Source organism: Plectrocnemia conspersa, unplaced genomic scaffold (genome assembly GCF_051122295.1).
Source record: "Plectrocnemia conspersa isolate PC_06_02 unplaced genomic scaffold, ASM5112229v1 ptg000001l, whole genome shotgun sequence".
Lineage (NCBI taxonomy): Eukaryota > Metazoa > Arthropoda > Insecta > Trichoptera > Polycentropodidae > Plectrocnemia > Plectrocnemia conspersa.
The window spans coordinates 9,264,327-9,278,558 of record NW_028277165.1 but is presented as its reverse complement, the minus strand read 5'-3'; the positions used below and the strand labels follow the sequence as shown (position 1 = coordinate 9,278,558).

The 14,232-nt window shown below is 30.1% G+C and overlaps 1 protein-coding gene across 6 annotated transcripts in view; it reads left to right on the top strand.

Moving 5' to 3' along the window:
- Positions 1–13,744, top strand: part of LOC148238737 (protein jim lovell-like) — a 34,906-nt gene extending 21,162 nt beyond the window's left edge. The window contains exons 3-5 of one of the 6 annotated variants that reach the window (XM_088190438.1): positions 1,409–1,492; positions 8,565–8,729; positions 9,745–13,744. In XM_088190438.1, the coding sequence (XP_088046564.1) occupies positions 1,409–1,492; positions 8,565–8,729; positions 9,745–10,388 (893 nt within the window). In that variant the 3' untranslated portion in view covers positions 10,389–13,744. The remainder of the gene's footprint in view (positions 1–1,408; positions 1,493–8,564; positions 8,730–9,744) is intronic. The other 5 variants (XM_088190447.1, XM_088190458.1, XM_088190480.1 and 2 more) reach the window with 5 other exon arrangements.
- Positions 13,745–14,232: the final 488 nt, after the last annotated feature.

The window sequence follows — 14,232 nt, the reverse complement described above, 5'->3', positions numbered from 1 at the left end:
TTTTATGCAAGATCTTATTACATAATAAATTAATATAGTTTCGGCCTTGATTTAGTAAATTGATAAAAATAATATTGTGAAATATCATATATATAAAAAAGTTTTTATTAAATGCAAACATATTAGTTTTATTTTTAAATTTATTTTTTTGGAGATGAGAGTTGATAGCAAAAATTATCACTCAATATTAAAAATACTGAAAAAACTTCACGTTTGATATTAATACAAAAAAATGTCACTCAATAAAAATACTGAGAATTTTTATATACATTGCTTATTTATACAGAAAATTTTACTTTTCCAAATGTAAAAAATCGTCACTATAAAATATAAAATCTAGTGTTTTTATATGTACACACACACACACATATATATATTTATATATATATACTTAACATGTGTAATTTTACATTCATCTTAGAGACAAAATAGTTTATTTTGTAATAAAACTTTTATTACGAAATCATTAGCTCTTCTTTTTTAATCACTCTACCTGCAATTGGTAGTATTTCCAATTAATGCGATGTTATAAAATATGTCATTAAAATAATAATTCATTCAACTTGATTAAAAACCTTTTTACAGCTTGTATATAAGCTCTCTTTAGTAATAAAAAACAGCCTCTCGTGCTAACAGGTGGCTTTCTAAAAAATAAATTATTGCGTTGAAATACATATGCAAATTATATCAGCAATTGTAAAAAGGGCACACGTTCCTACTTGTAAACAATTTGATATTATCTTTCCCCACTCGGTAATGTGTCAAATATTTTCTGACATATTCAACACATAATACTGCTCCTCCTCAGTCCGCCCCATTATCAAAATGTCAAATACCGGTCACGCCCCCTACGTCTTTTGTCATTGTGTCCGAATCCATTGTCATCAAAATGTCAAACGTGGTCAAAGAATATAAGCACACATACACACTACACACGCGCATTCCTCAAGGGGTGACTACTTTGCTAAATATTCAGCAACACTTGTAACAACACCGCCATTGTTTGAATTTAATTTAAAAAAATGCAAATATGTTGTTAAATTACTCGTAATGCTAATGTGGCGTATGTTATATGCAAAAGCAAAAATATTTTTTTAAAGTTAAATGTAATTTTAAAGCAATTGGCTTACAGCTTAACCACTCATTGATATCTATCAATGGTGTTTTGAATATGATTTTTTAATACTTTATGTACTGATTATGTAACTAGTTTAATAAATTGATCTGATGGATAAATAGCTAATTACGTGATAATGCATGATATTTTAAAGTTTCATTTAAAAGTAGCCATCTGAGAAATTTACCAATTTTTTACCAACAATCTATGGGTATCTTTCAATGACAGTTCTTTCGATCCAGATTCGCTCAAACACAATACCAACCTAATCGCATATAATAAATCTTTCAGGTGCACACCGAGATAATTTGTTTCGGAATTACGACGAGCAGACTATCGGACGCTGTCGCTCGCCATGGATCGACCAAAAAACTGGTAAATTTCGTAGAATTTAGGCCCTGACTTTATGTACCCCATTTATGTAATCGTTGATTATTTTTGAACGGTTAGCGATCGCTACGTTTTGCACAAAGCCGTTCAATTCAATATAATATAATTACATCAATCCGACGTTAATTAAAATATGCAACTGCATTATGCAACTCATCTTCTCATAAGAGATTACCATCTTTGAAATCGAGTCGCGTTCACATACAAACATACGTATATTATAATACATGAAAATTTCACAACGAAACAACACCCGCCGTCGCTCGTTGCCTAATTCGATGTGAAATTCATATTATATTACATTGTAGTATTTAATTTTAAACTTGACAAATTCTTTAGATTTTTGCCTGATTTGCATCCTTACAGTGCCCTTGAAAATCGTGGATACTTTCGCTTTCGTCAAACAGCCTCTTGTTCGCGTTTCAGCGCAGAGAAGATTGAAAACTTTACGTGTGGAAACTATGTCAAAGTTTGATATAGTACGTAGGTTAAGTTAGTTGAGCAACTTGTTAGGCCCGGGAGTTCCCCTTTCAGCACACGTGCATTTTGCAACCCCTCAGACATACGCTAACCCTCTCTCACCCCATATACATACACCGCTTGCGTCATAACAAAGCCTCTTATGTATATGTGTATGAAAATCCTCAAACTGTGAAGGCTCTTTCAATTTTATATAAATAATATCACGTTTTAACTTCATATTCTTTCATCTCTGAAAGACGGTGAAGCAAATTATGCTCAGCTGTTCTATATAATAATTGCTAACCTATGCTTTTTTGATGCACTATATAATAAAAAAATATAAATCCCTAAAACTGTTTGGGCAGCAGTGCAATCGAGAATTCCCCGCGTGCACACGTACACAACACACACGCTCTCACGTGATCCGCCACGTGACTTTCATTCACGAAACACACACGGTTCATTCAGGAATACTCCGCGTGTGTGAAATTCGCTCGAAGACCGTATTACACGCAGGGTTTTAAATACCGGTATTTTAATAAGCTTCTTATATAATCTCCTATGTTTTTATTTTAGTATTTAATTATTTATTTATGAGCAAATCAATTGTGGATGACATATTATATATATCTTCATTAGAATGTTTGCAAAAATATGATTTCGTGCAACTGATGGTATTATTTTGTGTTAGGCGTTATTATATCAATAAATTAAATTCAAAACTGCGAATGAATTTTTCATCCTCCGTTCTTGAAATACTATTTATCACAGACGTCATTTGGAGAGAGGGGCAAGTGGGGACATTTTCCCTTCTTTGAATTTGCTCAGAAAAATGCATGTCATTTAATTAAATATCATGAATCTTAATGAAATATTAAAAAAAACTATCACCAACTACCCAGCTTTCGCCATTACCCCCAGAAAAAGCTGAAATGGAGAAAGTGAAGAAAATCTAAGAAAACAGTCTCGAATCTATCTTGAAAATATGTCATTTCAGTGAAATCATATTGCAATATATTTTTACCGGTAGATATATATATTTTTACCAGTAAAAATATAATTGATCGGGCCAGATGCTAGTAAAATTATACAATGTGTAGTAATATATTTACATGCTATATATATATATATATATATATATGTGTTACAGTGAATGTGTATTTTTCAGTGAAGTTATATTTTCATTAGTGAAATCAAAATACATTTTCACAGTTGAATTTGATAGTTGCAAAACGTCCATTTACTGTTCAAACCAAAACCTAACCTAATGAAAATTCTATTTTTGTTCTATATTTGGGTCAATTAAAAAATACAAACTATGCAAATTAATCTCTCAAAAAGAAAAAGTACAGACAAACGTGGCATCTCACATTCTCACACTCTTGGATATTACACTTTTATAGTGACCGACATTACTACGAACTTTGATCAATAGGAGGGCGCATTAATAATTATTATTTCTCAGAAGTCAAAAATTCACGTTAAAAGCAATAAAATCGTGTCGGCGCCGTCGCAGTGGGATTGCTCGTTACCACTGATTTTATTGCTTTTGACGTAGATTTTTGACTTCTGAGAAAGGATAATTGTTTTTTGTGCTCTCCTATTGACCAAAATTCGGTTTTGATATGCATCATTCGGTTCTCACTCATTGTAAGTCGTAATTTGTTATAAAAAGCGTTCCCATTACGACGGCGATACATTTTTCATGCTGAATGATATCATATATAAGGAGTGATCCAACTTCAGATTCGGAATATTTAAAAAATACAAATTTAAGGAAATTTTCGGATTTTATGTATTTCAATAATTATGAATAATATAAATTAAATCGGCACCTCAGTATTTTTCAGGGTAGTTACACTTTCACTAGTAGATATTTATTTTTACTAGCGAAAAATAATTTAACTGATAGGCGCTAATATGCTGCTCTAAAATTTATAAGTCCATTTTCTCTTTAAACCCAAACCTAACATTATGAAAGTTCTTCAACTAATTATAGAAATTTCATTAGGTCAAGACCAAAATACGAAAGAAGAAGTACAGATATACATCGTATCTCGCATATTGCTACATAGTTAGTCTGCACTTGGATATTACATGTTTTAAATATATGATAGCTATTCTTGCCGATGTTACTACTGACTTCCGATATGAAAGTATTTGTCAAAGCTTATTCAAGCCGAGTTTCAGTCAATAGGAAGGTGCAAAAACAATTATCAATTTACGTCAAAAGCAATAAAATCGTGTCGGAACCGTTGCAGCGAGAACGCTTGGTAACGCGCGTTCCCGCTACTACGGCGTCGGCGCGATTTTTTACTTCTAGGGATTTTTGGGCAAAATTCGGCTTAGAATAAGTACGAATTGCATAAAGCATATCCGATACATAACCAAGCGTTTTCACTGTGACGGCGATGGCATGATTTTATTGTATATTTGACGTCGATTCTAAACACTGGAAAAAACTAAAATGACGTCCCTGCTATGTAAAAGCAAACATGTTGGGTTATTATATAATCATTTCAGTTTTGAAAAATGGTAAAAATACAGAGATGTGAATATTTTTTGTGTAATTATCACTACTAAGCACGAAGCATCATCTCGTCTCGAGTGATAAAGGGTTCGAAACGATTTACCACGACCGACAAAGGGCACTTTAATCTCTCGAGTTTGACCGCAAATAGTTGCACTATTATCGTGCGTAGCCCTTCTAAGATTCTGGCATTTCGCACATGTATGTCGTGCTTATATAATATATATAAACTGCTAACGACTCCGGCGGAATGTGTGTACATAAATCCAGGCAAGAGAAGGGAGATTTTGTGTGTATAGAATAGAAATTTTAATAGAAAATGTGTACTGTGAAAATAAAGAAACAGATTAATAGGCAATGCATTGAAGCGTGTATTGTGGATTTTTTCCAGTGTTTTTACTGTTTTATTGGTAAAAAGAGATTCGGATGATTTTACGTGTGAACAGTTTAGTGTGTTTGATTTTTTAACACGTTTAGTGTTGTATAAGCCTTCTTGAACCCTTTTTGTGTGGCGCGCTGCTTTATACGCGTATCTCCGCAAAATAATTGGTTTCAAAATAAGGTGTCATAAATGACTTGCAAAGTCACTGAACCGACGCATAGAGAAACCGAACACTTTTTTTCTGTGCCAACTATCCGCATGATCAGTCTTCTAATTGCGAAAAAACGCGCTTAAATATTGTCTATGTTATTATACAATAAAAATATAAGCTGGGTATATTGTGAGATATGTTTTATTGAAGTGCATATTTATAAACGAGGAAATAATGAGATATCATGATTATAATCTTACCTTGTTTGTTTTTATGAGAAAAACCAATGTAGTGTGTATTATATAAAATTCAAGTACTACACGTCTAACGGTGAATTTAAATTTAATAATATATTTGTATTACGTAACACAACAATATTATTGTCCCGTATAAAAAAGTATGCTTACGCTATATTTAATATATTTTATTATAATTTTTTTATCCTAATAATTTAACTGACAAACAATATGCAGGCATTTAAAAATATAATATATCAAATTTAAAAGACAATATTTCATTAAGAATAACTAATAATTTATTTATAAAATATAATATTTAATATTAATAAATTCGCGTACAACATAATTCTTCATGTTTTTCACACATTCAAAGCCAAATCTCAACACATTACTAAATTCATGTAATTAAATAAGCACTCAAAAGTCTATACTTTGTTCATGAAATCACAGTCAGTAAACAGCATTTATTAAAAGCAGGCTGATTACACCCGTCGTAATAAAACTTTGGGACCCAGCCGTTCCCCTGTCCGTTCAGCTTGTATATTTACTACTTCCTTTGAGAATTAAAATAGTTCTAGTAAAAATAAGAATATTTCTATAAAAGATAATTCTTAGATTGGTTTGAATTTTTCTATACCATAAAGTCGGAAAAGCGCTGTCCTTAAGGTCTCAAGACCCAAAGGCCTCGGGTTCAAGCAACGGCAGCAGACTTAAATTTTCTATTATTTTTAATTGACTTCAGCTGCAAAGTGATATCTACTGATTACAAATTATATTACACAAAATAATATACAATTAATTATAAAGATGTCATTTTTTGTCAGTATTTATCATATCAGTTGGTACAGAGTATGCCTGTCAGTATCATATTTTTAAATCAAAGTGAGCTTCAAATAATTTAAGACAATCTCAAAATGTTAGTAATTTTAACATATATTTTTAAAAATTTGATTATTACACTTATGCCAGAGTTTTTTTCAATCCACAAAACATCAGTGTAATTTTGTCTTTATTTATTATTTTTTTCTAATGCGTTACAACGGGGTAAATCTGTCAATGATACATAATTAATACATACAAGTAAATATTAACCCCCCAGACTTTCTGAGATTCAGTGATATCTATATAATAAATTATTATAACTTAAAATCAATAAATTTCACTTTGCAGCTGGTTTTTAAAATAGCGCATTTTTTATAAATATAAATTCGAATTTGCCGCCGTGGCTTGAACTCGTGGCCTCATGATTACCAGTCTAGATATTTCGGATTACGCTATACCGATTTTTATCTGCTGTATGCTCGCAAACGGTTGTTCTTTGAATGTTGTTATATGGTTCCGCATTTATGAGACAATCAACAATTTTAACGATAAGACAAATATACATTACTGTCGATAACTAAAAGCTGTTCTTAATGATAAATGTTATCAAATGCCATTGAATGCAAGAATTTTCACCTTATTATATGAAAATATGATTAGTTTACATAAGACGTCTTAAGTTAGGATTTATTAAGAAATATTATAAACTATAAGAGCTCCATAGGCTTTGGAAGGTTAAAGATCTCTGATCTATGGGAACATGACATTGTGGCAAGAAGCCAAATCTAATTAATACGATGGTGTCGTTTTTGGCCGAAAAAATCAATATTTAAGTCCGTAGTCCGATGGTTATTTTCCCATAGTTCTGCTCGTTTTATTAAAATATCGTAAAATTGCAAGGTAGTACTCATTATATGCCGTACGCTTCATAAGATTCCCATGTCGTCTGGACGAAGTACCGTTACACAAAATAGCATGCTTTATCTCTTTCTTCGTTGCGTGCGACACCCCTCCTATTTTATTTCTAGGGGATCGGCGTCAGTTCTGGATTGTTAAATGAATAAATTTGATTAATCTACAATACCACTAACTTCATTCCATAATTTTGCTACTTATGTATCTGATTTTTTTAATTTTGCGCAGAATTTTTTTTAAATAAATATAATTATAATAGTCATTATTAAATGTGTTCCTACTATTGCTGTTTCAAAAAGCAATAAAATATTTGTATTTATTATAAGAAAAGAGCATTATTATATAATAAAAATAAAATGGTGAATATTTCTTTAGAAGCGCAGGGTAGCACCTCCACGGTGTATGGCTGAGAGGCAAATAGTAGTGGATTCTAATTAGAATGTAATGGTAAACCGTCGAGCTCGATAGGGAATCTTATGATGCCGTACCGTACCACTTGATGGTACTTATTCATTATTGTAATTGAGGTAAACAATAAGGAGAACTTTGAAAATCGGCCAAACTCGACGTTTCATTTTCGCTTTACAACTATTTTCCAATCTCAGTGTAACAGCAACATGTGTCCAAACCAAGGAGTGAAGTGATTTTTTTTCTGTTGTATAAATTATGTATCTAAATATACACAATATAAACATACAACATATATATTTTTAATATTCTACATATTTAAATAATATTTACCAAAACTAGAAATTTCTTTTACTTTGTGACAGTGATTTTTTTTTTCTTTATACAAAAAACAATATCGTTTCTGTATGTATAGATATTGTAAATACTAATGGTCCTAAAATTATACTTTGATGCACACTAGTATATAGTTCAAAAACAAGCTTATTTAAGTAGTCAAAATATTATTATTAGTAGTCAAATTCTTATTTAAGTAGTAATCAAATTTAAGTAGTTGATTTATATTACTGCATATCAGACGCGATTGAAAGCTTCAGAAGTATAAAAAACTGCTTTTCTTGATATGTTTCATAACTTAATAATTGATTGGAAGCGGTATCGGAACACTTGAACACAAATCTTTCATCAGGCATTTAGAATTATTTTTTACTCGCGATAGGTATGGTCCGTACCCCGTTAACGAAGAACCATTACGTCTATTTGAGCTCACACATATAAACTTTAGAAAAGATTCGATATTAATCGATGGTAGGATTTATTAAAGGACTTCTGCTGTTTGGAAGTCACTGAATAATATTTTCTGTTTGCTTTTCAATTTTATTTTTAAGTGAACTAGCATCGACTAAAATAAGTGAAATAATATCGAAGTTATATAACAACAAAAAATCGTAAAAATGGATATAAATGAAACGTTTAAATAATGTTGCAGTGTAGTTTGTTTATCTGGAAATTATCGTGTGCATTGAATTCCCTGCTTTAATTTTCGTATCATCTTCCGGATAAACAAGCTACATTGTGACTTATAAGATTTATAGTAGTTAGTTTGTATGTTTTCCTATCTGTTCTTAAAGATGTTTCTCTATTTTCAGTATTCGGCTTAGATTCGGGTCTGGGTTTATTTCCACCGGGTATGGACCCCGGAAAACTATACAATCCCCTGATGGAAATGCCCGACCCTAGAGCCCCTCCTCACGACCCCCATTTGTTTTCAAGTGTCAAGAAAAAATGTAAGAACAAATTTATTTTAACAAACGGTAAATAAATCACGCATTATTAATTCGTTATAATATAGAAAATAAGACGTAGCTTTTTGTTGTTGTTTTATTTTTCCGACTATGAATTTATTCGATTACGCAAAAAATGTTCGCTCGTGCCTCGGCCGTGGCGCCGGTGTGTCGCAATGCAATTTTGTTTCGTTTTAAATAATTCGAAATTCCCAAAGCAAAAGGATGAAACTGTAGGAAATAGACGTGACTAGAAAGTTCTTGTGGTCGGGTGTGCCGGATTGATTGCAATGAAAATAAAATGGCCGAGCGAGAGAGACGGGGGCTTTCACGCCGCCACCGCGGCTTCATGACAATCCGACTGCGTTTTCGAATGAATTCATATTGTCGATTTTCTGAATGGCATGCTTTAAAATTTGGAAAATTTTCGTATCAAATGGAGTGTGTTGAACACGTTTTTATTTTTGCTCACGAGGACTATGGAGTCTGTAAGATGGAGAAAAATTACGGCAAACACGCATTTATCCATGCATAATAATTGTGTTAATTTGATAGATAATTTGCACAAGTGTATTTCAATCAAAATGACATGAAAAATATAGATATGCACAGTGCAAACACACACGTTATTGGCGCAAATTACGTGCATATATTTGCTCGACGTCATATTCTACATATGTACGTACATATATTTTTGGAATAATTATATTAAAATGCGCAGTAGAGATACTTAAATATGTTTAAAAAAACACACTCCATTTATTATTAAAATTATTTTATAAAACGATGTTTAGTTATAAATAGTTAGTATTAATTCTAAGTTAATTTATATTGAATATAAATGAACAATAAATTGAATTATTTTACTCACACCATAGATAATAATAATGCTAATGGTGGTTTGACTTTTTAATGAGATCTTACGCTACTTTTCGCTGCATATAACCGCAAATTATTTTACATAGTGCAGAATAACTCTTCCTAATTATATGTATTAAGCATTTTTTATCATTTATTATCTCCATTGTTTAATTTTTATTTTTAGGGCGACCAAAGGGTCAACACAGTGCGCCCAGAGGAGGTCCTCCGAGATCATGGACAAACGCAGAATTAACAGAAGCCCTTCAACATGTATGGAACAAGAAAATGACCACTAGTCAAGCGTCTAGGATATTCGGTATACCTTACAACTCTTTACTAATGTACGTGCGCGGAAAGTATGGCAAGAGCCTCAAGCTGGAGCAGCTCAGAAAAGATTGTATAGGAGGTCCTCTCGACATTCTCGGAATGGGTCCCGGCAACAACAACAACAATCAAACCCCAAAGCACATGGTCAAAGACGAACAAGGCATGAACCCCATGAACCAAAGACCGGCTAGCTCGGAGCCGGATCTGATGTCAAATCCGATGTTCAATCCGTTCAATCCCGGATTCTATCCGGACTTTGCGCCCGGATTCCCGATGCCTCTCAACATGCTCCATTTACTACCCCACAATGATAAGACTAGAGATATATACGGGCAGACTATGCCTCTAGCGTTAGATATGCTCACCGGAAAAGAGGAGGATTGCAAGAGCGATAGATCTAAGGAAAACTCTGAAAACGAAGACACTGATCATATGTTCAGGCCTCCGCCGTTGACCAGAGACGATAGAAGGGAGATACTTCAGCAGAACGGTCAGGACTAGGGTCCGGGTTACTGTGATAAACGAGAACTGAACCAAAGTGTAAAGACGTTTAACAATTTTTTCATCGATGTCGCTAATTAATAATATTTTAAACCATATATAAACGCGCAAGACTTTAACGAATGGTTTTATACGACATGCGAAACGTATGATACGTGCATATGTTGTATATGATGATCTCAAGTCAAGAATACAAGTTGTGAATGATGATAGCGTATATATTATATACATATGTATAATATAATTGAGAAAAAATATAATTGAAAAAGTATATTCATATATATATAAATAAAAAAAATATTTGTAAATTTTCGATGATCAGATGATAGTTGAATTAGCTTCTTTTGTAAGTATGAAAATTGTGTAGTAAAATTATTAATTGATATTAGTTATTACTGTATAAATATAACGTGTATGAAATTGGTAAGATGCAAAAAAATATTATTATATATAAATACGACACGTACCATGACTTGTTAATTGAAAGCGTGGAAGTTTAGTTAAAAAAATTGAAATTAATAAAAAAATGGTTCACCACATGTACACAAAGGCGTCTATATAATGTGTATATATTTGTAAATATATATACATAATAATGTGTGTACACGTGTGAGTGCGCATATGTAAAATGTGATTGTTAAGTGCAAATTTTCAATGTTATTGTTTGGTTCCTTGCGTTATTGATATTTTATTATTATTATTGTATGCTTAGTTAGAAATATTGTTTTGTCATTGATTTGTTTAAAATTTGCTAGCAAATCTGCTAATAAAAGACGTTGCATGTTTAAATTTTTCAAACAATTTATTTGTGACGTTTTTTTGCGATCTGTTGTGAAACTTTTTAAAGAGCAGCAAAAAAATTCACATGAAGTTTCTCTCACGCAATAAGTGTTCGAATTTACAATAATTATATTATATTATGCATAAAGCGTCTGATTAGCTTATTGTATTTGTTACCTTTGTTACTTGTGTTGAGTTTTTTATTATTTTTATTTTCGTCGAATTGTCTAAAAAAAATAATCTCAATTGAAAAAAGCGTTTTTGTGAAAGCGTCGATATTTTGAGATTTTTATTATAGAGTAAATTTAACATATCAATTATTCGATTCATGATTTTTTTTTGTAACCACACGATATTTTTTTAAATTGTTACTTAGATGATAAAATATCTGTTTTGGATGGCTATTGACTTTTTTTTGAGAAGAAAATCTTAGATTTACGATTAAAAAAAATATAGTATAGAAACGGTTCGATTCAATACAACCATCTTGCACAGAATGTTCAAATTTTAATGAGCTTTTTTTCTAAATGTAATTAAATAAAATATATATTCTATATTTAAAGAAGAAATATTATATGTAAATTGTAACAAAATGGTGACTATAATTAAAAATGCAAATATAGCTGATTTTTATTGTTTATAAATGTTAATGATAACGATATAAAATTTAAAAAATCACCGTGTAACCTCAAGAACGATAACTTTAACTTTCTTACAGTTGACTATATATATTATACATAATAATATGATATATGTATGTATATCTCATAGGGTAAATATAAACGGTCGTCGGCCGACACAACACTTTTTCATAGATTTCAAACAATAAGAAGACTGATTCGTTGTTTATCTATATATATTTTTATATCACATACAGCAGCAATTTTTTAAAGTGTATAACGGTTCAATTTTATATTATTTCTATTATTATTATATAAATATTTTTCGATTAACCACAAGTCGCTTATATCTAAGACTAATTTTTCGCTCTTTAACTAACGATGACAGTTCCTCCTAAAGATTTTGTATCTTCCATAATGCAACCTCCGCTACAGTGTGATTTATATTTCTTATTATATACTACATAAATACAAATATATTTATTACACAATTTTGTCGGTTGAACGTTGAATTTTCTCGTTAATTTTCATTATGAAGGTTGTGATGATGATGACGGCTTATTTTGTTTCAAGCTTATTTTAATGCGAATCAAAGTGTTTTGATTTCATTTACATAAAATACGCATATAAATAAATATTAAAATATATATATATATACACAACATGACCGCTGGATGTTTGTTATATGTATTCTATATATAAAAATGTTAGTAAAAATTCAGATATACATGTAGACATTTAAAGTGAAATAGTCGTATACGGAATATCTGATATAAGATGTACAAAATACGTATATATTTTTAATTTGTGACAAACGCTCGTATTCGATGTTTTTATTTTCATGTTTCATTTTCTTACTTTATAACAATGTTTTGTAATACAATCAGGGTAATGATAACAAAATAAAAAAAAAATATTTTCCTCTATAATATAAGACTATCAATATGTTTAACCCTTTCCGTTCGTATTATACAATTTATACTCATAAGATTCAATGTTTGTTTTATTATCATTACTATTGTAATTATCGGTGATATGTTTACTAGATTTTAATTTGTATGAATATTTGTATTATCATTTTATGCATAATGAATATAATAACAATTTGTAGAACTGACGTTACCATTTTATTTGTAATTTGGATTTGAAATCAGTATTATATTAATTAATAAACTTGAATATTATATTTTATCGACACCTTTCTTTCATCAACATTCAATCTTATCGTAATAAATATAATGAATATTTTTTATATAGCAATAACTTAATTATTCTCATTTAACTTTATCGTTATTTTTGTACTGATTTTAAAATGTTATAAATAAGCGTTATGAATGGGACACATGATATTAAAAATCAAATTATTTCTCAATCAAACAATAATACTCCTTCGTTAAATCATTCCTTTTTTAGTAAGCGTTGAAAGGAGGCATTATTTGAACAGTATTATTTATTAATTAAATTATTTACTGAATGTTGATTTTAACTATTGTTAAAAATGTGTATTTGTAAGCGCGTGTGCCTTTGAGGCACGTTATGAAATTAATCCAAATAGTATAAATTTCATTTTTTGTGAGTTTATTTATTTTTTACAATTTAAATGTCCGAGTCGAGACATGGTAACAAATATGTTCCTCTTAGTTATTTTTTTAAATTATTTATACGCATTAATTTAATATTGTAATTTTGTGTTGTATTTCAATTACCCAAGCAACAAACAGCTGTTGTTTTTATTTTATTTTTAATAAATGAAAATATATATGTATGCAATTTAGGTTTAAGGGCTTTGTAAATTTAAACATAAAAATATGATTAATGATATAGTATAAAAATTGAAAAAAGTTTATGTTTAGTATATTATATAAATTTGGAAATTACGTAGACACATCATTTTTGGAATTGCCGATATATTGAGTTGTCAATTTGATGAATAAATGAATTGGTGTAAAAAATTGAGCCTTTGTTTCATTTAACACTATCCTTAAAAAACTCCAAAATAATATTTAAGAACGACATTCACAAATATTTTTTACATTACATAAAATTTATTCCCATAAAAAAGCTACATCTATTGATGAACCATAAAACTTTTCAATAAAAAAATGATTTGAATTTAGCTAAGTTTAAAACCATTTTAATATAAATAATTATTAGCAAGTATTAAACCATTTATGTGAATAGCATGATATATCAAGAGATGTCTATATAAATTATAATATTTTATCTAATACCACCGTTTTATAATTTGTTTTTCCATTTATGATATATATAACAGCGCTATCCAACTAGCGGCTAACGAAAAAAACTCTGCGGCCTGCATGAAAAATTTAATTTTAAAGTTCTGAATATATTTTTATTATTAATAATTAAGAATTATTTTCATAACTTATTTTATTTTACCTAGTAAAGCAGCGGTTTTTTCACTTATATGGCTTTTAACCTGG